The following is a 25,209-nucleotide window of genomic DNA, read 5'->3' on the forward strand; positions in this document are numbered from 1 at the left end:
AATTCTTCCTAGCATGAGCATGGGATGAGTTTCCATTTGTTAGTGTCCCCTTTAATTTCTCTTAATAGTGACTCGTAGATTTCAGGGTATAGGTCTTTCACTTCTTTGGTTAGGTTTATTCCTAGGTATTTTATTCTTTTTGATGCAATGGTGAATGGAATTGTTTTCCTGATTTCTCTTTTTATTGGTTTGTTGTTAGTGTATAGGAAAGCCACAGATTTCTGTGTGTTAATTTTGTATCCTGCAACTTTGCTGTATTCCGATATCAGTTCTAGTAGTTTTGGAGTGGAGTCTTTAGGATTTTTTATGTACAGTATCATGTAATCTGCAAATAGTGACAGTTTAACTTCTTCTTTCCCAATCTGGATTCCTTGTATTTCTTTGTCTGATTGCCATGGCTAGGACCTCCAGTACTATGTTAAATAACGGGGGAGAGTGGGCATCCCTGTCTTGTTCCCGATCTCAGAGGAAAAGCTTTCAGCTTCTCACCGTTCAGTATAGTGTTGGCTGTGGGTTTATCATATATGGCCTTTATTATGTTGAGGTACTTGCATCTATGGAGATGATCATGTGGTTTTTGTCCTTCTTTTTGTTGATGTGGTGGATGATGTTGATGGATTTTCGAATGTTGTACCATCCTTGCATCCCTGGGATGAATCCCACTTGGTCATGATGTACGATCCTTTAGATGTATTTTTGAATTTGGTTTGCTAATATTTTGTTGAGTATTTTTGCATCTACGTTCATCAGGGATATTGGTCTGTAGTTTTCTTTTTTGGTGGGGTCTTTGCCTGGTTTTGGTATTACGGTGATGTTGGCTTCATAGAATGAGGTTGGGAGTATTCCTTCCTCTTCTATTTTTTGGAAAACTTTAAGTAGAATGGGTATTATGTCTTCTCTGTGTGTCTGATAAAATTCCAAGGTAAATCCATCTGGCCCGGGGGTTTTGTTCTTTGGTAGTTTTTTGATTACCGTTTCAATTTCTTTGCTCATAATTGGTTTATTTAACTTTTGTGTTTCTTCCTTGGTCAGTTTTGGAAGGTTGTTATTTTTCTAGGAAGTTGTCCATTTCTTCTAGGTTTTCCAGCTTGTTGGCATATAGGTTTTCGTAGTAGTCTTTAATAATTCTTTGTATTTCTGTGGAGTGTCGTGATTTTTCCTTTCTCGTTTCTGATTCTGTTGATTTGTGTTGACTCCCTTTTCCTCTTAATAAGTCTGGCTAGAGGCTTATCTATTTTATTTATTTACTCAAAGAGCCAGCTCTTGGTTTCATTGATTTTTGCTATTGTTTTATTCTTCTCAATTTTGTTTATTTCTTCTCTGATCTTTATTATGTCCCTCCTTCTGCTGACTTTAGGCCTCATTTGTTCTTCTTTTTCCAGTTTCGATAATTGTGATGTTAGACTGTTCATTTGAGATTGTTCTTCCTTCTTCAAGTGTGCCTGGATCGCTATATACTTTCCTCTTAAGACTGCTTTCGCTGTGTCCCACAGAAGTTGGGGGTTTGTGTTGTTGTCATTTGCTTCCATATATTCCTTGATCTCTATTTTAATTTGTTTGTTGAACCATTGATTATTTAGTAGCATGTTGTTAAGCCTCCATGTGTTTGCGAGCCTTTTTGTTTTCTTTGTAGAATTTATTTCTAGTTTTATGCCTTTGTGGTCTGAAAAGTTGGTTCGTAGAATTTCAATCTTTTGGAATTTACTGAGGCTCTTTTTGTGGCCTAGTATGTGGTCTATTCTGGAGAATGTTCCATGTGCACTTGAGAAGAATGTATATCCTGTTGCTTTTGGATGTAGAGTTCTATAGATGTCTATTAGGTCCATCTGTTCTACTTTGTTGTTCAGTGCCTCCGTGTCCTTACTCATTTTCTGCCCGGTGGATCTATCCTTTGGGGTGAGTGGCATGTTGAAGTCTCCTAAAATGAATGCATTGCAGTCTATTTCCTCCTTTAGTTCTGTTAGTATTTGTTGCACATATGCTGGTGCTCCTGTATTGGGTACATATATATTTAGAATGGTTATATCTTCTTGTTGGACTGAGCCCTTTATCATTATGTAATGTCCTTCTTAATCTCTTGTTACTTTCTTTGTTTTGAAGTCTATTTTGTCTGATATTAGTAGTGCAGCCCCTGGTTTCTTCTCTCTGTTGTTTGCCTGAAATATGTTTTTCCATCCCTTGACTTTTAGTCTGTGCATGTCTTTGGGTTTGAAGTGAGTTTCTTGTAAGCAGCATATAGATGGGTCTTGCTTTTTTATCCATTCCATTACTCTGTGTCTTTTGATTGGTGCATTCAGTCCATTTACATTTAGGGTGACTATTGAAAGATATGTACTTATTGCCATTGCAGGCTTTAGATTTGTGGTTACCATAGGTTCAAGGTTAGCCTCTTTAGTATCTTACTGCCTAACTTAGCTCGCTTATTGAGCTGTTATATACACTGTCTGGAGATTATTTTCTTCTCTCCCTTCTTATTCCTCCTCCTCCATTCTTTATATGTTGGTTGTTTTATTCTGTGCTCTTTCGTGTTTCCTTTAACTGCTTTTAGTGGGTGGTTGATTTTATTTTTTTGCCTTTAGTTAGTATTTGGTTGGTCTGCTTTCTTTGCTGTGATTTTATTTTCTCTGGTGACATCTATGTAGTTTTAGGAGTGCTCCCGTCTAGAACAGTCCCTCTAAAATACCCTGTAGAGGTGGTTTGTGGGAGACAAATTTCATCAACTTTTGCTTGTCTGGGAATTGTTTAATCCCTCCATCATATTTAAATGATAATCGTGCTGAATACAGTATCCTTGGTTCAAGGCCCTTCTGTTTCATTGCATTAAACATATCATGCCATTCTCTTCTTGCCTGTAAGGTTTCTGTGGAGAAGTTTGATGATAGCTTGATGGGTTTTCCTTTATAGGTGCCCTTTTACTCTCTAGCTGCCTTTAAAACTCTTTCCTTGTCCTTGATCTTTGCCATTTTAATTATTATGTGTCTTGGTGTTGTCCTCCTTGGGTCCTTTCTTTTGGGAGTTCTCTGTATTTCCATGGTCTGTTTGATTATTTCCTCCCCCAGTTTCGGGAAGTTTTCAGCAATTATTTCTTCAAAGACAGTTTCTATCCCTTTCTGTCTTCTTCTTCTGGTACCCCTATAATATGGATATTGTTCCTTTTGGATTGGTCACACAGTTGTCTTAATATTGTTTCATTCCTGGATGTCCTTTTATCTCTCTCAGCGTTAGCTTCTATGCGTTCCTGTTCTCTGGTTTCTATTCCATCAATGGCCTCTTGTATCTTATCCATTCTGCTCATAAATCCTTCCAGAGTTTGTTTTACTTCTGTAATCTCTTTCCGGGCGTCTGTAATTTCCCTCCAGACTTCATCCCTTAGCTCTTGTATATTTCTCTGCATCTCCGTCAGCATGTTTATGATTTTTATTTTGAATTCTTTTTCAGGAAGACTGGTTAGGTCTGTCTCCTTTTCAGGTGTTGACTCTGTGATCTTTGTCTGCCTGTAATTTTGCCTTTTCATGGTGATAGAGATAGTTTGCAGAGCTGGCACGAGTGACAGCTGGAAGAACTTTCCTTCGTGTTGATTTGTGTCCTTCCTCTCCTGGGAGAACAGCGACCTCTAGTGGCTTGTGCTGGGCAGCTGCGCGCAGACAGGGCTTCTATTTCCTGCCCAGCTGATATGGAGTTTAACTCCACTGTTGCCGTGGGCCTGGCTTGCCTCCTGCCTCTGCTCTGATATGGTGGAGCCGCGTTGGAGGGGGAGCGGCCGGGAGGCTGTTTATCTCCGTGAGGAGCCTCCGTGCTCCCTGCTGCCCAGGGGGTTAGAGTGCCCAGAGATCCCCAGATTTCCTGCTTCTGGACTAAGTGTCCTGGGACGCTTCCGTCCTATTTTGGGGTCCCTGTCCCTTTAAGACTTCCAAAAAGCACTTGCAAAAAAAAAAAAATTAAATTAAAAAAAAAAAAAAAGCCGCTCGCTTTTATTTGTCTCCAGGTACCGTCCTCAGGGACCCGCTCACAGGTCTTGCTGCCCTGTTTCTGTAGTATCCAGGGCCCTCCGCATGTAGTGTGTCTGCGCTCTGGTCCGGATGGCTGGGGCTGGGTGTTTAGCAGTCCTGGGCTCCCTCTCCCTCCCTGCTCCGACTCCTCTCCTCCCACCGGGAGCTGGGGTGTGGGGCGCTCGGGTCCCACCAGGCTGGGGCTTGTATCTTACCCCCTTCGCGAGGTGCTGGGTTCTCGCAGGGGTGGATGTGGTCTGGATGTTGTCCTGTGTCCTCTGGTCTCTATTCTAGGAAGAGTTGTCTTTGTTATATTTTCATAAATATATGTGATTTTGGGAGGAGATTTCCACTGCTCTACTCACGCCGCCATCTTGGTTACACCTCCTACAGCTGCATACATTTTATGTATAACTGCATTACCTGGAAAGATATAAACAGACTGTAACATCCAGCAGACTAGAACAACAGTCCTGCTGGATGGTGGGTATTGGTTGGTGGAGCAGTGGTGGGTGTAACTGGAGTGGAGGATTGGGCAAATGTAAAAAAACCAGTTTGCCCCACTGCTTCATGAACTTAAAACCAGAATCATCATTACTGCATTTACTTATAGTCTTTCTGATTTTCTCTATTGTTTAAATTTTAGCATTGCTTGTGATTATTTAATAATAAAGCAAAAAGACTTGTCATTAGTTAGCAATATATATGCAATTTAAATGTTTATTCATTCTAGAGTAAAATTCCCACACTTCAAAAGTAATTTTTTCTGGAGGAGCATCCATACATTTTGGAGAGAATGTTTCCCCCCTTTGCCTGAGTTTTTATATCATGTTTTCCCTCTAGGGGTTTCGTAGCTTATTCTTGTGGCTAAACTGCGTACCCAAAAGTTTTCCAGGCACTCTTTGTCTGACAAGGAACTGGAAGCATCATAGGATTTAGATGACAGCAGGAGAGAGAATATAAAGTGAAAATACTTTTGTATCTGCCTCCCACCCTTCTCTGTGAGATAATTAGGAGCTTTCTGGGGGAGGCAGGGCAGGGCAGTGATTGAAGAGCACCAGCTCTGTAGTCAGATGAACCAAGTTCAAATCTTAGCTGTCACACACCCTAGGCATGCAGAGTTGGACATGTCACCTAACTGCTGTGTGCTTCAATTTGTCTGTAAAGGTGGGATAGTATTAGTACCTACCTATTAGGATAATAATCCCTGAGTGAAATCCTCAGGTCTGTAATTTCTCATCTAAGGGGCCCCCTTTGCCTTGTATATGTCATGGAGAGTATCCTTCTCAGGAGCTGTTGCCCTATCCCAGTCTCCACATCCTTCCTTTTTACACCAAAACTTGATCTGTAGGCCTCAGTGGACAGTGTCAGAGGCTGGAGTAGGGCTGGAGCACTAGCATACAGCAGCGGGGTCTGTAATGGGCTAAAGGCCAGGTACTAGATATTTAAAACCGTGAGTCTCTTTCTGCTGATAGGTCTTATATTTTTCTCAGATATTTTCTATTGTACAATATATAAAAATGAACTTAACATTTTATTTTTAGGTGTCTTCATCTTTTATTGTAATGTGAAAAAGCACAGTTTTGAGAGTTCAGCCTAGTGAATTTTTACAAACTGCATATAATCATTTAACCAGAACCCAGATCAAGATTGAGAGTCTTCCTGGCCCTCTAGAAGCCTTCCTTTTGACCCTACTCAGGCATTCCTCCCAAAAAGGTTACCACCATTCTAACTTATATCTTGATAGATTTAATTTTGCTTGAATTTAAACTTTCTGTTAATTGACTCATACACTATGTTTTCTTTTGTGTATCCTTTTCATTCTACATTATGTCTGTAAGATTCATCTGTGTTGTGTTTAGCAGTAGTTCATTCCCTTTCCTTGCTGGATATTGATAAGAATTCACAAGAATATTCTACCTGGTGATGTTAGATTGTTTCTGGGTTTTGGCTCTTATGAATGGTGCTATTTTGAACATTCTTGTAACTGTCATTTGGTACGCGTTTTTGTGTATGCATATTTCTTTTTTTTTTGACTTAACGATCTTTTAAAAATTTTTTCATTATTTTTTATTGAAGTATAGTTGATAGAAAATCTCATATTAGTTTTAAGTATAAAATACACTGGTTCACCAGTTACCCACATTACTAAATCCTTACTTCAACTAGTGCAATTACCATCTGTCAGCATAGAAAGAATGATACAGAATCATTGGCTATAGTCTCCATGCTGCACTACCAACTCAGACCAACTTATATTATGACTGAGAATTTTTGTGCTCTTTTATCCCCCCACCCTCCCCATTCACCCACCCACTCCAACCCCTCCCCCATGGTGACCAGCAGTCACTTCTCAGTGTCTGTGTGTCTACTGCCTTTCTGTTCATTTTGTTTTGTTTTGTTTTTAGATTCCACAAATAAGTGAAATCATATGCTATTTGTCTTCCTCTGTCTGGCTTTTATCACTTAGCTTAATACCCACTAGGTCCATCCATGTTGTTGCAAATGGCAGGATTTCTTTTTTTTATGGCTGAAAATATTCCATTGTGTATATGCACCACATCTTCTTCATCCATTCATCTATTGGTGGACATTTTGATTGCTTCTATATCTTGGCTGTTGTAAGTAATGCAACAGTAAACATAGGGGTGCATGTATCTTTTTGAGTCAGGGATTTTTTTTTCTTTGGGTAAATTCCAAGAAGTGAAATTACTGGTTGATATGGTATTTCTTTTTTTGGTTTTTTGAGGAACCTCCATACTACTTTCTATGTACCAATTTACTTCCCCAGCAGCAGTGGAGAAAGGTTCCTGTTTGTCCACGTCCTCACCATTTGTTATTTCTTGTCTTTTAGATAGTGGCCATTCTGACTGGTGTGAGGTGAGATCTCATTGTGGTTTTAATGCATTTCTTTGATGATTAGCAGTGTGGAGCATCTTTTTATGTGCTTGTTGGCCATCTGTATTTCTTTGGAGAAATGTCTGTTCAGGTGCTCTGTCCATGTTTTAATCAGTTATTTGGTTTTATTTTGGTGTTGAGTCCTATGAATTCTTTATATATTTTGGATGTTAACCCCTTACTGGATAAATCATTTATGAATATATTCTCCCACACCATAGGCTGCTTTTTTTGTTCTGCTGATGGTGTCCTTTGCTGTGCAGAAGCTTTTTACTTTGTTGTAGTCCCACTTGTTCATTTTTGCTTTTATTTCCCTTGTCTGGGGGACCATGTCCAGAAAAAAATTGCTCATTGTTATGTTCAAGAGATTTTTGCCTATGTTTTCTTCTGAGAGTTTTATGGTTTTTATGTCTAACATTAAGGTCTTTAATCCATTTTGAGTTTACTTTTGTGTATGGAGTTAAGACCGTAATTCACTTTCATTCTCTTGCATGTAGCTGTCTAGTTTTTCCAGCACTAGTCATTGAAGAGACTGTCTTTTCCCATTTTATATTCATGGCTCCTTTATCATATGTTAATTGACCATATATGTGTGGATTTATATCTGGGCTCTCTATTCTGTTCCATTGATCTATGGGTCTGTTCTTGTGCCAGTACCATACTGTTTTGATTACTGTAGCTTTGTAGTATTGCTTGAAGTCAGAGAGTGTAATATCCATAGCTTTGTTCTTCTTTCTCAGGTTTGCTTTGGCTATTCAAGGTCTTTCATGGTTCCATATGAATTTTATGATTATTTGCTCTAGTTCATGGAAAAAATGCCATTGGTATTTTGATGGATATTGTATTGAATCTGTAAATTGCTTTGAGCAGGATGGCCATTTTGACAGTATTAATTCTTCCTTTCCATGAGTACAGGATATATTTCCATTTATTTGTTGTCTTTAATTTCTCTCATGAGTGTCTATAGTTTTCACCTCCTTGTTTAGGTTTATTCCTAGGTATTTTATTCTTTTTGATGCAGTTGTAAATGGAATTGTTTTCCTGATTTTTCTTTCTGCTAATTTGTTGTTAGTATGTAGGAATGCAACAGATTTCTGTATATTAATTCTATGTTCTGTAACTTTGCTGAATCCAGTTATTCTAATATTTTTTTTGCTGGAGTCCTTAGGGTTTTCTGTATATATCATGTCATCTGCCAACAGTGACAGTTTAACTTCTTCCTTACCAATTTGGATGCATTTTATCTCTTTATCTAGTCTGATTACCTTGGCTAGGAGTTCCAGTACTATGTTGAAAAAAAGTGGAGGGATTGGGCATCTTTCTCTTGTTCCTGATATTAAAGGAAAAGCTTTCAGCTTTTCACCATTGAGTATGATGTTAACTGTGGCATATACGGCCTTTATTATGTCAAGGTACATACTCTCTATACCCATTTTGTTGAGAGTTTTTAATCATGAATGAATGTTGAATTTTGTCAAATCCTTTTTCAGCATCTTTTTGAGATGATCATATGGTTTTTATCCTTCCTTTTGCTAATGTGCTGTATCACACAGATTTATGAATAATGTATCATCCTTGCAGCCCTGGAATAAATGCCACTTGGTTGTGATAGATGATCCTTTTGATGAATTTTTGAATTAGGTTTGCCTATATTTTGTTGAGGATTTTTGCATCTATGTTTGTCAGTAATATTGGTCTGTAATTTCCTTTTTTTGTAGTGTCTGTTTGGTTTTCGTATTAGTGATACTGGCCTCATGGAGTGAATTTGGAAGTATTCCCTCCTCTTCCAGTTTTTGGAAAACTTAAAGAAGGATGGGTTATTAGTTGTTTAAATGTTTGATAGAATTCAGCTATGAAGACATATGTCCTGAACTTTTGTTTGTGGGGGAAGTTTTGATTACCAGTTCAACTTTTTTACTGGTAATTGGTGTGTTCAGATTTTGTTTCTTCCTGGGTCAGTCTTGAAAGGTTGTACTTTTCTAGGAATTTGTCCATTTATTTTGGGTTGTCCCATTTATCAGCATATAATTTTTCATAGAATTCTATAATAATTATTTGTAGTTCTGTGGTGTCACTTGTAACTGTTCCTTTTTTATTTCTGATTCATCTTCTCTTTTTCTTGGAAAGTCTGGTAGGGGTTTGTTTATTTGGTTTATCTTCTCAAAGAACCAGCTCTTGGTTTCATTGATTATTTTCCTATCATTTTGTTGTTCTCTATTTTATTTATATATGTCCAATATTTATTATGTTCCTCCTTTTACTAACTGTGGGTGTCATTTGTTCTTTTTCTGGTGTCTTTAGGTGTGAGTGTAGACTGTTTACTTGGGGTTGTTCTTGTTTCTTAAGGTAGGCTTATATTGCTATGTACTTCCCTCTTAGAACGCTTTTTCAGCATCCCACATATTTTGAACTGTTGTATTTCTGTTTTCATTTGTCTCCATGTATTGTTTGATTTCCTCTTTGATTTGTTCATTGATGCATTGATTATCTAGAAGCATGTTATTTAGCCCCCATGTGTTTGTTGGTTTTTCTTCGTGGCATTGATTTCTGGTTTCATACTATTGTGATCCAAAAAGATGCTTCATGCAATTTCGGTCTTTTTGAATTTATTGAGGCTCTTTTTGTGGCCTAATTTCATGTGCACTTGATAAAAATGTGTATCCTGTTGCTTTTGGGTGGAGTGTTCTGTGTATATCAGCTAGGTTCATCTGGTCTAATGTGTTGTTCATCATCTCTGTTGCCTTATTATGCTTTCTGTCTGGATGATCTGTCCATTGATGTAAATGGGGGTGTTAAAGTCCCCTAATATGATTGTGTTGTTTTGTATTTCTCTCTGTAGGTCTGTTATTATTTGTTTGACATATTTGGGTGCTCCTGTGTTGGGTGCATTGATACTTATAATGGTTACATCCTCTTGTTGAACTGATCGTTTTATCATTATGTAATGTCCTTTTCTGTCTCTTGTTACTTTTTTGTTTTGAAGTTTATTTTGATTGATATAAGTACTGCTTTTTTCTCCCTTTTATTTTCATGAAATATCATTTTCCATTCCTTCACTTTCAGTCTGTGTATATCTTTAGGTCTGAAATGAATCTCTTGTAGACAGCATATAGATGGGTCTAGTTTCTTTATCCATGCTGCCACCCTGCGTCTTTTGATTGGTGTATCCAGCCCATTTACATTTAAGGTAATTATTGAAAAGTGTATTTATTGCCATTTTATTAATTGTTTTCTGGTTGTTTTGTAGTTCCTCTTTGTTCCTTTTTTTCTCTCTTAGGGTCTTGTTATTTGATTGTTTTCTTTACTGTTATGGTTGGCTTTCTTTCTTTTTTCAATTTTTTTGTGTATCTTTTATAGGGTTTAGGTTTGTGTTTACCATTAGGTTCATAGCTAGTTTTCTAAATATGTAACAGCCCATATTAAGTTGATGGTCACTCTATTTCAAATATAATTTAAATGTACTCCTTTTTTGTCTTCAGTAATTACCCATGTTATTAAATCCTCACCCCTACCAGTGTGGTTACTCTCTGTCAACATAGGAAGATGTTACAGAATCATTGGCTATATTCCCCATACTGAACTACTATTCCCATTACCAACTTATATTATGATTGAGAATTTTTGTGCCCTTTTATTCCCCTCACCCTTCCCAACCACCCACCCCAACCCCTGTCCCATGATAACCACCAGTCATAAAATTACTACATTTTTATTCTTCCTCCTCCTCCACACTTGATGTATAAGATGTTATAATCTACATTTTTTGTGTGTCCCTTGACTGATTTTGTATATAGATGATTTTAGTACTTTTTTTAAACTTCATACTTGTTTTGTAAGTAATTGGTCTACTACCTTTACTGTAGGTTTATTTTTACTGATGAGAAGTATTCAGGCTTAAGAACAGTTCCATCTATAGAAGTCTCCTTAACATATCTTGTAAGGTTGTTTTAGTGGTGGCGAATTCTCTTAACTTTTGTTTATCTCTGAAATTTTTAATCTCTCCTTCAATTCTGAATGATAACTTTGCTGGGTGGAGGATTCTTGGTTGAAGGTTCTTCCTTCCAAATACATCAGATATTTCATGATACTCCCTTCTGGCCTGTAAAGTTTCTGCTGAGAAATCTGCTGATAGACATATGGAGTTTCACTTATAGATAACTGTCTGCCTCTCTCTAGCTGCTTTCAATACCCTCACCCTTTGTTATTTTAATTATTATATGTCTTGGTGTTGTCTTCCTGGGGTTTCTTTCATTAGGGGCTCTCTGCACTTCCAGAACCTGGTGTCTGTTTCCTTCCCCAGACTGGGGAAGTTTTCAGCTATTGTTTCTTAAAAGAGACTGTCTACTCCTTTCTCTCTCTCTTCTCCATTTGGGACCCCTATTTTACTAATATTGTTTCATTTGGAGTTGTCACAGCTTTTTAGCTTTCTCTTATTTTTGGAAATTCTTTTTTCTTTCTGTTTCTCAGCTTGGAGACTTTCTTGTTTTCTATCTTCTCATTGATTCTCTCCTGTATTTTCAGCAGTCTACTATTCAGTACCTCTACTGTAGTTTTAATTTCTGTTATTGTATTCTTCAGCTCTGAGTGGCTCTATTTTAAATCTTCTATCTCTTTGTTGAAGTTCTCAATGAGATTAGCAATTCTTTTCTCCAGGTCAGTGAGCATCTTTATGAATGTTAGTTTGAAGTCTTTATCAAGAAGACTGGTAATCTCCATTTCTTTTAGCTCTCTTTCTGGTGTCTTGTTTTGTTCTTGTTTGGAATATATTCCTCTGCCTCCTCACTTTGTGTTTTGTGTTTCTTCCTTTGTACTAGATAGAATAGCTATGCTTCCTGGTCTAGAAAGTAATGGCTTTATAAAGTGGGCATCCTGTGGTGCCTGGAAGCTCAAAACCCTTTGCTCACCAGTGCCTGTTTCTCCTTTGCAGTAGAGCTGCAGTTGCTCTTGGTGGCCAGTGAGCAGGGCTGCCTTCCTCCCTGTCTGCCAGCGGTGACTGATCTCTGTCAGCAGAGGCTGACAACTTGCCTCAGTGTGCCCTTTGTGTGCCCTGTGGCACTTCTGCTGGGACTCGTTGGCGGGGTTGCCTTCTGCCTGCTGGGCAGCAGTGGTGCTACTGGGCTGGCAGGATGGGTGAGGCAGGTTCACAGGGAGTCAGCCGTGGGGCTGAGCCACCAGGAGGGGTGATATAGCTGGCTCCCGTAAGTGCCTGACCAGTTGGGCTGAGGGAGGGCCCAGACATCCTCCACCTGCCCTTTCTTCTCTGGCTTACTTTCTGCTGCTGGTAAATCTTTTAAACTGCTACCTTGTGTTGGGTCTCAGTGGGTCTGATGACATGTCCCTGTCCTCCAGAAGGGGACAGGAGTCTCATCCTCCCAGACTGCTCCTACTCTTCCTAGTGTCCAGCCCCATTAATCACCAAAGCCCAGTGCAGTGTGGACTTGTGTTCCCAGAGCAGATCCCCAGGGCCAGGTGTTCAGAGTTCTTGAGAACTTATTCTCTCCCCCACCACTCTGTTCCTCTCCCTCCCACTTGTGGTCTGGGATGGGGTATAGGCTTGGGTTCCAATTGACCATGGTTCTTCCACTTCACCCTTCTGTGTGCTCTTCTCTTCTTTACCAGGTGTAGATATTCTGTTCTGCAATCTTCAGGTCATTTTCAGGGTTAGTTATATTTGCTGTAGATGCTTCCTTGATGTATATGTGGAAGGAGGTTTCCACCTTGCTTTCCTGCTCCTCCATCTTTTTTACTGCAAGTCTCTGTATATGCATATTTCTGAGTCATAAGGTGTGCATATGATTAGCTTTGGTAGATACTTTTGGGAGACAAATGCCATGTTGATGCAAAAATCCTTAATAAAATATTAGCAAACTGAATCCAGCAGTGTGTGTATCTATATACAAAAAATGGTAATGCTTTCCAACCAAGTTGTGCTTATTTCAGGAATACCAGATGGTGTGCTCTTTCTTTTTTTAGTTTCAGGTATGCAACATAATGATTCAGTATTAATATATACTGCAAAGTGATTACAGTAAGTCTAGTTAACATTCATCTAAACATTGTTAAAAGTTCTTGTGATGAGAACTTTTAGGATCTATTCTTAGCAGTTTGCAAATACACGATATAGTACTATTAATTATAGTCACCATGCTGTATATTACATCCCCAGGACTTACTAATTTTATAACTGGATGTTTGTACCCTTTGACCACCTTCACCCATTTCACCCATCTTCCACCCCTGCCTCTGGCAGCCAACAACCAATGTGTTCTCTGTATCTGTGAGTTTGTGTTTTTTTGTTTTTAGATTCCATTATCAGTGAGAACATATGGTATTTCTTCCTCTGTCTGACTTATTTCACTTAGCATTATGCCCAGATTTCCTTTTTAGGACTGAATAATATTCCATTGTATATATCTACCACATTTTTTTATTCATTAGACCATCAATGGGTACTTTGGTTGTCTGTGTCTTGGCTTTTATAAATAATGCTGCAGTGAACATGGTGGTGCATATATCTTTTTGAGTTAGTGCTTTTGTTTCTTTTGGATAAATAACCAGAAGTGGGATTGCTGGATCATACAGTAGTTCTATTTTTAAGTTTTTGAGGAAGCTCCATACTATTTTCCATAGTTTTTCACCAATTTACATTCCCACCAGTGGTGCACAGTGTTCCCTTTTCTCCACATCCTCAGCAACAATTGTTATTTCATGTCTTTTTGATAATAACCATTCTGATGGGTGTGAGGTGATATCTCTTATGTGGTTTTGATTTGGAGTTCCCTGACAATTAGTGATGTTGAGCACGTTTTCATACGTCCATCAGTGATCTGTATGTCTTTTTTGGAAAAATATCTATTCAGATCCTCTGCCCATTTTTCAATTGCATTTTTTTTTTTTACTGTTGTATGAACTTTAAAAATATATTTTGGTTATTAATCCCTTACAGATACATGATTTGCAAATATTTTCTCCCATTCAGTAAGTTGCCTTTTCATTTTCTTGATGGTTTTCTTTGCTGTGCAGAATCTCTTTAGTTTGATGTAGTCCCACTTAATTGTTTTTGCTTTTGTTGCCTTTGTTTTTGGTGTCAAATCCAAAAAATCAACAAGAATGATATCAAGGAGCTTATTGCCTATGTTTTCTTCTAGCTGTTTTACAGTTTTAGGCCTTGTGTTCAAATCTTCATCCATTTTGAGTTAGTTTTTATATATGGTGTAAGATCACAGTCCAGTTTTGTTTTTTGAATGTGGCTGTCCAGTTTTCTTGGTACCATTTATTGAAGAGATTGTCTTTTCCTCAGTGTATATGCCTGGTTTCTTTGTTGTAAATTAGCTGAGCATATATGTGTGGGTTTATTTCTTTGTTCTCTTCCATTGATCTGGTTGTCTTTAGATCATACTGTTTGGTTACTATAGCTTTGTGATACAGTTTGAAATCAGAAAGTGTAACACCTTCAGCTTTGTTCTTATTCCTCGAGATAGCTTTGGCCTTTTGGGGTGTTGTGGGGTTCCATACAAATTTTAGGACTGTTTGTTCTGTTTCTGTGAAAAATCCCACTGGAGTGACAAGAATTGAATTGAATCTGTAGATTGCTTTGGGGAGTATAGGTGTTTTAATGATACTCTTCCAATTCATGAGCCTGGAATATTTTTCCATTTATTTGTTCAGTTTCCCTTATCAGTGTCTTACAATTTTCAGTGTGCAGATCTTTTACTTTTTGTGGCCTAAACTAGGATAAATCATGCATCAAAATGATAGTAATATCAAATTGATAAGTAATAGTAAGTCTAGAAAATGCAACATCTGACTGTTATAGTTAGCCTGACAAAAAACTTAATGTCGTGATCATTTTGCAGTATATAAATATTGAATCATTCTGTTGTATACCTGAAAATGAAAATACATTTTTTGTGAAATTTCTTCCTAGGCATTTTATTCTTTTTGATGCAATGGTAAATGGGATTGTTCTCTTAATTTATCTTATGACAGTTCATTATTAGTGTATAGAAATGGAACTGATTTTTGTATATTGATTTTATGTCCTGAAACTTTACCAGATGGTAAGTGAAGATGGTTTAATACTTGAAAATCAATCTATGTAATCTGTCACATTATCAGAATAAAGGAAGGATACCATTTCAATCAATAATCACAACATAATCTTCTCAGTAGAGAAAGAACAGTATGTTCCTTGATAATAGTACACTCATCACACTGAAAAAATGACATTAATATAAAAGTATTACCTCATGAGCAGTGCATATTCAGATTTCTCCAATTGTTCCAATAATATCCTACCTAGCTCTTTTGGTTTGTTTTCTTTTAATTAGAGTGACAGTCCAGGATCAGATAGCATTTAATTGACATGTTTTATTAGATGTGACAACCATTGTATAACATACAAAAAAAATATGAAAGTCTGAACTTAATTATTATAAAGTAAATACCCTTTTAACTGCCACTCATAAAAGTAGATGAACTCTCTCACACCCTCTCATAAATTTTTCACCTGCCCTTTTTCAAATACAGCTCCTTCCCTCTCATCTAAGATTAGCATTCTGATTTTAGTGATTCTTTCTTTTATAGTTTACCTGTTTTACTGTATAGTTTTAATAATATTTTAATACTATAATTTTGATTTTTAATGTCTAATAATAGTCATACTATTTTAGTAATAGCATGTTAACATGGTAAGGATTGGTGATCTGTTTCTGCACTGCTGCTTTGTTTTCCCTTTGCATTTGCATCATTCTCAGATAATCACATCAGGAGGCATGTTATACTGTTTGATGAATGGTGATGTTAACTTTATGTCACCTCATTACATACTTGCCAGTTTTTCACTTTGTAAAGTTATTATTTTCTCCTCTGTAATAGGTACTTTGAGACTAAATTTCCTGTTTTTCATGAAACTTTCTCCTTAGTTTTAGCAGTCATTGTGGATTCTTACCCCAAAGCATTTTTACTATAATGTTAGCCAGATGTTGCATTTTCTAGCTTCATCATTCTATCTGTGGAGTTCTGCTGATAGGCTTTCTATTTTCTTTTGTGTTTATTTCAGCATTTCATGTATTTTTGTTTTATGGATTATATATTCTATTACTATCATTTTGATGCAGAGTTGTCCTACTTTAGGCCAGTGGCAGCAACTTCAACTGGTACCTGAGTCCTTTTGAGATGTCTCTGACATACTCCTTTGAGTGCTTTCTTTCTGGCACAGGATGTTCCAATTTGTTTTTTTCCTAGCCCCAGATCTGGAATAAGCCATTTTCCTAATGATACCTGATTCTTTTAGTGGATAATGGTACTCAGAAGCAAAACTTGTTGGGGCTAGGAATGTTGGCTCTTTATATTGATCCTATTTAGGATTTATAGAGCTTTTTGTATTCAGTTTGATATTTTGTAGAAATTTGGGGAAATTATTGACCATTTCCTCTTTAAACATTGCTTTTGCTCCATTCTGTTTTCTCTTCTGGGATTTCTTCAGTTACTCATGTGTTAGACCTTTTCACTATATCCTTTATGTCTCTTATAAACATTACTCTATTATCCTTCCTTTTTTCTTTCTGTGCTTTAATTCTATAATCCTTTCTCTTTGTATTAAACCATATATTAAAATTTTTAATAGTTGTTACATTTTTCAGTTCTAGGGTTTCCATTTGACTTCTTTAAGTAGATTGCACTTGTCTGGTGAAATTCTTGCTATCATCTATGTTTTTAAATATATTAATCATAATTATTTTAAAATCTGTGTCTGATAACTCCAGTATCTGGGTCACTGAGTATCTGATTCTATAGTGTTTCTATATACCTCCCCTCCCATCTCTAGAGTCATTTTTCTGGAATAAGCAATTTGATTATCTGTTTATAAAGTTATAAAAATGTTAGTATTCTTAGATTCCCTGAAATGCAATTACTTGATCTATCTTCATCAGTCAACCTTTTGATGAATTTTTTGTAACAAACAACCCTGGAATCTCAGTGGGTTCATGTCTCTCCCAGTTCACATTCTGTTGGCCAGTACGGTTCATGTGGCCAAGCCTGCAGTTCATAGGGTAAGGAGTGCATGTGCTACTCACACAGGAGGCATTGCAAGTTAACACGGGAGGGAGGAGTGAATAATTGGGGACAGTAATACAATTTAACTCATTAGCCTGAAGAAAAACCCCCACGTTTAAAAAAAGCTGTATGTGCATGAAGATGTTAATATGGGATTACTAATAATGATAAAAATTATAAACAGTACTAATAAGGAACTTAATGGTATATTCAGTGAATGTTAGTGTAGTTATTAAAATGATCATTGTAATACCAAGCAACATAGGAAAATGCATTTAATATCTGTTAAGTGAAAAAGCAATGCACAGAGTATATATACCCTGTGAGTACAGCTTTGTACACATGATCATACTTGTAAGAAGAGGCTATAAAAATGAAAATAGTCACTACTGGATGATAGACTTTTGGAGTGATTTTTCATTTTTAAGCTTAAACTTTCTATAGTGTTGTTATTTTATAAATTACAAATAATTTTGTTTTCTAAAAGGTTATTTTTCATTCCAGAAGTCATTTACATTTATCAGAGAAATGTTGGAAAATGCAGAAAAAAAAAATTAAACAGCAAACTCTGTACTTACCTCCCCAAACCACCATGTAGCTATTTCCGGTGTATTAAAAAAATTCCCAGATTAACCTTGTGTTGTCCTATTTTGTTTTAGGTCCTGAAAATCCTTGGTTGGTCCAAGCTTATGTTTCAGCAGCTAAACACCCTTTTGCTTCTGTGGTGGCTCAGGAGGTTTTTCAGAGTGGAATCATTCCCTCAGATACCGACTTCCGTATCTATAGGGATTTTGGGAACATTCCAGGTATTTTGTTAATCATTATGGGCTGCAGTGTGACTGTGATTAATCAAAAGCAGGTTTTACTTTTTGGAAGTTTGTGAGTAAATAGCATTTTCTGAGAGCAGATTCTCTTTAGGAGAGCTGTATATTCTGACTCCTCAAACTGAGTTTCTGATATTTCCCTTTTCTTTTAAACTCCAGTCCAGTTTAAATGCCTTGCCTTTTCTAGAACATGTCATCTTGCCCCATAATGTGACAGAAGAATGGGGGAGAACTGTTTAGCACTTCATTCCCATAAGATGGTAACACATCCTTCAGGGGTCTTTGACTTTTGTAGATCTTTGTTTTACCAGCTCCCTTGGAGGCTTGTATAGCTTATTTGAAGTTAAATTTTGGCTCTGACTTGGCAAGGATGTAATTGGCAATATTTCAGTTACCTCCCACACTCGGTATTCCTACTCATTGCCGTGTAACTTGTGAGGCCTCCCAGTGCAGTAGTAAACATCCTAAGTCCCTGGGTACTGAATTACATCCCATAGCTGTAGGTTCTCTGAGAACTTGCATCATTCATCCATAAATGTGACAAGGCAATCATGCCTCTGGTGTGACATTTCATCTTTTAGGAATTTAATAATTTAAACAAATAGGCCTAAAGCAAGGTTGATCTTTGAAGCAAATGACTTTTTTTTTTCTTAATGTCTTAGGAATAGACTTAGCTTTTATTGAGAACGGATACATTTATCACACCAAGTATGACACAGCAGACAGAATTCTCACAGATTCCATTCAGAGAGCAGGTTGGTATTTGAATTCAGACTTCTGATATATTGTAAGATGGAATATTAAGGATGGCCTATAACCCTATAAATATTCTGTGGACTGTGCATTAGGGAGGCAGTGCATAGTGTGAGTTAGCTGGGGCTTGCAGTTGGAGAGGGTTTGAATTTTAGCCTTGAAGTCTAGCTTAGCAGTTACGATGTAGGATTATTCATGGGGATGAATTAGAAAGGGAGCTGACAGGGTTGTGGTAGAATTACCAAGTATGAGAGGGTAGCCAAAATCAAAGTTATAAGTGGAGGTGGTACCAGCACATGGTTGGTTTAAAAAATAACCTCAGTTCAGGGTTGGGTGATGAAGGCAGGAGAGTGGGCCTTGTCTTTTGGTTCACCACTGAATTTCTGGTGTCTACACACAGTCTGCTATATCAAATATATGTTAAATGATGGGGACTAAGCAATAGCTGTTGGGTTTGCCAGCAGGAAGGGCGCGATCGAGCAGAGAAGTTCTCACAGAAGGCCACTTGGCTGCGTTCTAAGTGTAGAGGAGACAGCGTAGGGGGCATGGACCTTATTTGAGAAATTTATTAAGAAAAGCTGGGGAGAGCAACAGGATGGTAGAAAGCTCTTTCTGTGCACATTCCTTCTAGGTATTTCTTCACTCAAACAGTTTATTTGAGTGGTTTATTCAACTTTGTTGTCTTTTCTTTACTGATAGGTGACAACATTTTAGCAGTTCTTAAATATTTGGCAACATCTGATATATTGACTGCTGCTGCTGACTATCGACATGGAAACATGGTCTTCTTTGATGTGCTCGGCCTGTTCGTCATCGCCTACCCATCTCGTGTTGGCTCGATAATTAACTGCATGGTGGTAATGGCTGTTGTTTTGTACCTGGGCAAAAAATTGTTGCAGCCCAAACATAAAAGTAAGTGTTTTCCTCTAAAAATGCAGTACTGGCATGGGTATAGAATGTGCTTGTAGTTTTTTAGTCAGTTTATATCCTTCCAAGAAGTTAAAAATCTTTAGAAATACAACATTTGAGTTATATTGTAAGAAATTTCTACATAAATGTCAGATTCATGTACTTATTCTACTAGTCTTGGTGAAGCAAGCAATTTTTTTTTTTTTTTTTATGTGCTTAGGCTCTCCTTAGAAGTGCCACATATGAGCTATTGAAATATGGTTGGTACAGATTGACTTTTAGTGAAAAACCCCATTAAAAAGTTTTGTCCAAGCTACAGACCAGTAGCACAGTGTTCTGAAGTATGAATGAACTGCTTTTGCTTAAATTGGTCTCCCACCTGAAATATTTCATGGTCTAAGTTGGTATGTGTTTTTATGAGATAAAATATTTAACAGCAATTTAAATAATCCTTTATCACCAATGATTTTCCTGTGTTCTTTCTCTTCCCATGCTAGCTTCTTTTAGGAAGATTTTATATAGAACTTTGCCTTCCATTCTTGCTGGTATTTAGATACACAAAGCATCCCAAAGATGATGAAGATCGATTACCTACTTTCCTAGTCAGGCATCTGAATTATTCCTGGAAGACTTGCCTCTTTGAGTCTTCACTTCCCACTGACTCTCAGTAAACGTTACTTGAATATTGTTTGTTGATACCTTCCCTGTTCTAGTGTTTAACAAACCTTATTCTTAGGACATTTCAGTACTTTTCAATTACAATGGTGAATTTTTTAACATTTGCCCCTTTGACTCTAATGACTGGTTATGGAATTGATTTGCTAAACAAACTTTGTGTTTTCTCTTCATTAGCTGCTAATTACACAAAGGACTTCTTCTGTGGACTTGGCATCACTCTGATAAGCTGGTTCACTAGCCTGGTTACCGTTCTCATTATAGCAGTGTTCATTTCTCTCATTGGACAGTCTCTGTCATGGTACAACCACTTCTATGTCTCCGTTTGTTTATATGGAACTGCAGCTGTAGCCAAAATAATATTTATTCATACCCTCGCAAAAAAACTTTATTATGTGGTAAGTGTTAAGCATATATATTGTTTTTTGAACTATGTGAATTTTCTGGAAGACTTCTTATTCTGAGGGTTTTGTTGCAGACTTCAAATAGGATTATAAAACTAAATAGTGTTTGGGGTGGGGTAACAGCAGGCTTGTTAGTGCAGCTGTCTGCCTCTGCTCTGTCTGCTGGTTTTCATAACCATGGGCTTGGCTCTCTCAGCCCTCCCTGTACTCATCTCAATTATTTGTTCGAATAGCTGTTTTTCAGGCACTGTAAGCTCTGTGAGGGCAGGGATTGTTCTGTTCATACCCCCTGTGCTTAGGCAGTGCCTGACACACAGCACTAACACTCAGTATTTGCTGCCTGAAAGAATGTTGCACTTAATGCTGCACTTCAAGCTTTCTCTTTATTTCCTTCACTTTTAAACTTGTATGTTATTGATGCAGATTCTGACAGCATGTATGTGTGGTATGGGGGTTAAAGACACATTGCTAGGGAAAAAGGTGGGTAGGGAGATAGGGCTACTAAATGGTATGTGCTGATTTATAGAATATTGCCATATTGTTAGGGTTTCCACTGTGTAGATTTGTTTGGTAAAAATAAAATTAAGAATTAGGGTTATGAAATAGGACTAAAATTACAGTGAGAGAGTGAGCCATGGTTTCTGATTTTCTAAGTGAGTTAAAGGGAAAATCTTTTAGCTCTATATTTTTCAAGACAGCCATTGTACACCTGTTTTCTCAGTTTGTTCTGCTAGGGATTAAAATGGAGACATGGGAGACTGTAATCCAGAATCCTTCCATAAGGATCTCTTTGGGACCTGAACCTTGGTCTCAGTTTCAGTCAGTGTTGGGATATGGTCTGAGGAGTGCTTCCATGTTAGCATGTCCTGTTGAAAAGGTTCCTTGAGGTTAGCCATCTATTTATGGTTGAGCTAATATATCTTATTGGCTTCAGTTTCCAAAAGAATTATACCATGGGACTCAATTGCACATGCTTATTTTTAGTGCACAGTATGTAACCAGATGTGGCTGACTATTGTTGGTGGGCCTGAGGAAGACAGAAGTGCTTACTAAAACTCCATTCACTTTGAATAATTTCAGTTGTCCAGTCAGGAAACTTAGGGTTGAAAGCACAATGGAGAGAGTAGTGTGTTTCATTTGCATTTCACAAATACTCTTTGAGTACCCAGTGGGCCTGGTACCATGCTAAGGCCTGGGGATTACAGAGTCATAAGGATGTGTTCTCTTTCATTGAAGATCTCACAGTTTCATTTTTGAAGACGGGGAAACCACAGTGATTGCAGTACTTTGGGTTGAAGTGAAATAGAGTGATACATTACCAGCCTGTAGGCATATAGGGCCAGGAGAGATGAATTTTGTTTGTGGAGGTCAGGAAGGTTTCATGAAGGAGGAGGTGATATTTGAACTGGGTTTTTGAAGCATGAGTAGAAATGTGCCAGATAGAGAACAGGTTGATGGACAGTCAAGGTGGGAATGTACAAGATGCATTGGGTCATAGTCACTAAAAACTTCATTGTGGTGAAGACAAAGGAGATGGTACAATAACTGGAAAAGTAAGCCAGCGTGAAGTTGGTGCATCACATTGAAAATCAGAGAGGCCACCATTAAAATTTTCTAAGCAAGATAGTGAGTGAGAGATTTGTGACTTAGTATAGAAACTCTGGTAACAGAGGATAGAATTGATTAGAAACTGGATTTGAGGGATGTTTGATTTTTCTATACAATTTGGAAATTTAATGTAAAACTGGTCTTCATTGCTGAGATCTTTGTTTTTAATGATTTGAGTGACACTTGGCTTTGACTTGAATCCTAATAATTTTCTTCTTTTTAATTAAAGACCATGCCTCTTAGTTAATACTGTGTTGAACATCTAAGTATTTTATGATGATAGTCTATCTTTTATTGTCTGGAGGGGTTTGTCAAATGAACCTGTTTTGGAAATGTGACTGAAACTCATTTGAGTTCTTGAAGTAGGGTCCCTTATAACAAAAATGCCCTGGGCTATACAGAAATGAGTGGGCAGAGAAGAGAAAGACTTCAAGTATATCTATTTCCACTTTGGTATTTCTGCACCGAAATTACAACTTTCATGTTTACATTAATAGAGGTGCAGATATTAAAATGTATTAAAACTCAAGGTGTTGCACAGGAAGATTCAGATTTCAAGCTCAAAAAATATAGATTAAAGTTTACAATGTGAAAACACTAGGAATCCAAGATGGAGGCAGAGTTGCAGAGCTCCACACCAGCTGGAGATGCAGGAATCAAGCAGAACGGATCTGTACTCCTGCACTTTTCCGAGTACATGCTTGGTGGCGCTGCAGCAGCCTAGCCTGCTCTTCACGGGCCATTTCTCTCTCTAGTAGTTTGAAATTCTTTTAGAACATTTCCAAAGGTTACTTTTAGCCCGGTGGAGGAGAAGTACAGATTATATAAAAGGAATTATGTTTTTACCTCATCTTGTGCAGCAATTTGCCAGGAGTAGCTCTGATAGTGTTTACTTTAAAGTGTAAAGGCTAGATCCTCCTTAAACCAAAATATAGCTCTTCTCAGTAATGGAAATTATGTTACAATAGAAGATCTCAATGTATGACCTGTGAATGAGACTACTTGTATATTTTTCTTTCTTTCAGAATGCCAGTGACCAGTATCTGGGAGACATATTTTTTGACATCTCGCTGTGTGTGCATTGTGGTTTCCTTACAGCTCTCACTTACCGAGGACTTTGCTCAGCATTTATTAGTGCTGTTTGGGTGGCATTTCCATTGCTCACAAAGCTTTGCGTGCACAAGGACTTTAAGCAGCATGGTAGGGTATTTTTGAATTTGAGACAAATGGGAAAATGCCTTAAAATACATAAGGCTTCCAGGAAGCCTTTTTTTTTTCTTTTTATCTTTTTGGGTAGGCTTTCTAAATTGTTGCTGTTTAATTTTCAGATCACATAGATTTTTACCTTATACCCTGCCCAATTCTCACATTTATGAACATGTGCTAATATATTCTCGACATATTTTAATTCTTATTTGTATTTTGTCCTGAGTGAAAGTGTTCTTATCTCACTAGATAACATGTATCAGTGTGGTTAGAGTCATACCTAACCTAACTTGTGTTAGGTATCAAGGTGCACCAGTACTATAAAAATCTCTGTCTTACTCTAGGATTTCAGAGATGTGCATGCTTTGTTTCCCTAGGTGCCCGAGGAAAATTTGTTGCCTTTTACCTTTTGGGGATGTTTATTCCTTACCTATATGCATTTTACCTCATCTGGGCCGTATTTGAGATGTTTACCCCTATCCTTGGGAGGAGTGGTTCGGAAATTCCACCGGATGTTGTGCTGGCTTCCATTTTGGCTGGTTGTACCATGATTCTCTCTTCCTATTTTGTAAGAAAAATTTTTAAATTTTCTTTTTCATTTTTTATATAAATGTGTGATGAGTTTAGGCTATACTAGTTTCTGTGGAGTAATGTTGCTTTTACTTTATTGAGGCACTCTTAAGCAAAAGAAATTGTTAATGGCTATGCATATTGTGGACTTGGTATGGTGAGAAAATATAGAATGGGGTTTTTGTCATTTTTATTTCTGCCTCCTCATCCTCCCAAATTCTCTGATTATACCTCTTTTGAAATAGCTCTTCAAACTACCTGAATGTGAATCTGTAGAGTGCATACCAAGAGAGAATTGGTAGAGATTGCTTGGTGGCAAATTTTTAGACTGACTCCTAATAGTATGTCTTGAACTTAAAATTAGAGGCAAATGTCAATAAGTGCATGGTAGTTTTATTAGTACTGTTAGAGCTAATGAAGGAAGACTAATTCTTATGAGGCTTTTTCCATTTTTATTTAACTGCCTCGTACAGCAAAGGTCGTTAATTGAGTCTGTCTCCTTGAATGATATACACTTATGACACCCAAATACACTTTTATTTACCAAGTAATGAGAATGTCATAGGCCTTGGCATTTTGCTGTAACACTGTTCTGCCCTTGTAGAGAGAGCCCAACCTTTGCTCTCCAGAGGGAAGAAAAGACCTGTTACCAAGTTGACAACCTCCCCCTTTGTTAGAACAGCTCTGGGCAGAGTTCTTCTCTCGGCATGATGCCAGTATTCCTCAGGACTCAGGCCTGGCCCCTCTAGAGGAGACGGGTCTCCATTTTGTGACTCCTTAGTGGAATTCCTAAGAATAAGAAGAACTTGTTGAATACCTACGGGAACACACTGAGTTTTGTCACTAGGAGACCAAATAGAAAAAGTAATGATTTTATATAGTTTTTTCCTCCATGGAGATAATAGAGAACTTTTCATACTGATATAGTAAAGGGCATCTCATGTGAGCTAGGATCTAGAGTTGGCAGGTGAGAAAGCCACATGCGTGGTCAGCATTATCTGTGGAAGTCCCTTAAACAGCCAATAAATAGTTGTGTGTGTGACTGCATATATAGCCATGTAGAGTAATTCTTATGCACACTATTGTTTAAGGCCAGCTGTACTAATTCTAAAAGAAATCTGAGCATTTCAGCCATTTTACCTTTAATATAATGATTAAGTCCTTATTGGTATTTGCAGGGATGGATGGAAGATTCTAAAATGTTCTTTGTTGCCTCTAGGGTTTACTTCTTTTGGTTTTAATATCAAGCCTTTAAATCCTCTGCACATGGCAGTAGATATGTTGTATTAGGTGCTGTTGTGCGGATTAAAGGAG

The 25,209-nt window shown here is 37.4% G+C and overlaps 1 protein-coding gene across 11 annotated transcripts in view; it reads left to right on the forward strand.

Moving 5' to 3' along the window:
• The window catches only part of ERMP1 (endoplasmic reticulum metallopeptidase 1), a 168,625-nt gene that overhangs the window by 12,107 nt on the left and 131,309 nt on the right, over positions 1 to 25,209 (forward strand). For all 11 annotated transcript variants that reach the window (XR_012127738.1, XR_005061516.2, XR_012127734.1 and 8 more), the window contains exons 5-10: positions 17,606 to 17,752; positions 18,433 to 18,525; positions 19,223 to 19,435; positions 20,285 to 20,505; positions 23,145 to 23,319; positions 23,703 to 23,893. Coding sequence is in view for 3 of the 11 variants with exons in the window: in XM_073228568.1 (XP_073084669.1) it covers positions 17,606 to 17,752; positions 18,433 to 18,525; positions 19,223 to 19,435; positions 20,285 to 20,505; positions 23,145 to 23,319; positions 23,703 to 23,893 (1,040 nt within the window). In the remaining 8 variants the exon portion in view is untranslated. The remainder of the gene's footprint in view (positions 1 to 17,605; positions 17,753 to 18,432; positions 18,526 to 19,222; positions 19,436 to 20,284; positions 20,506 to 23,144; positions 23,320 to 23,702; positions 23,894 to 25,209) is intronic.

The sequence above is a fragment of the Manis javanica genome, chromosome 2 (assembly GCF_040802235.1).
Source record: "Manis javanica isolate MJ-LG chromosome 2, MJ_LKY, whole genome shotgun sequence".
NCBI lineage: Eukaryota > Metazoa > Chordata > Mammalia > Pholidota > Manidae > Manis > Manis javanica.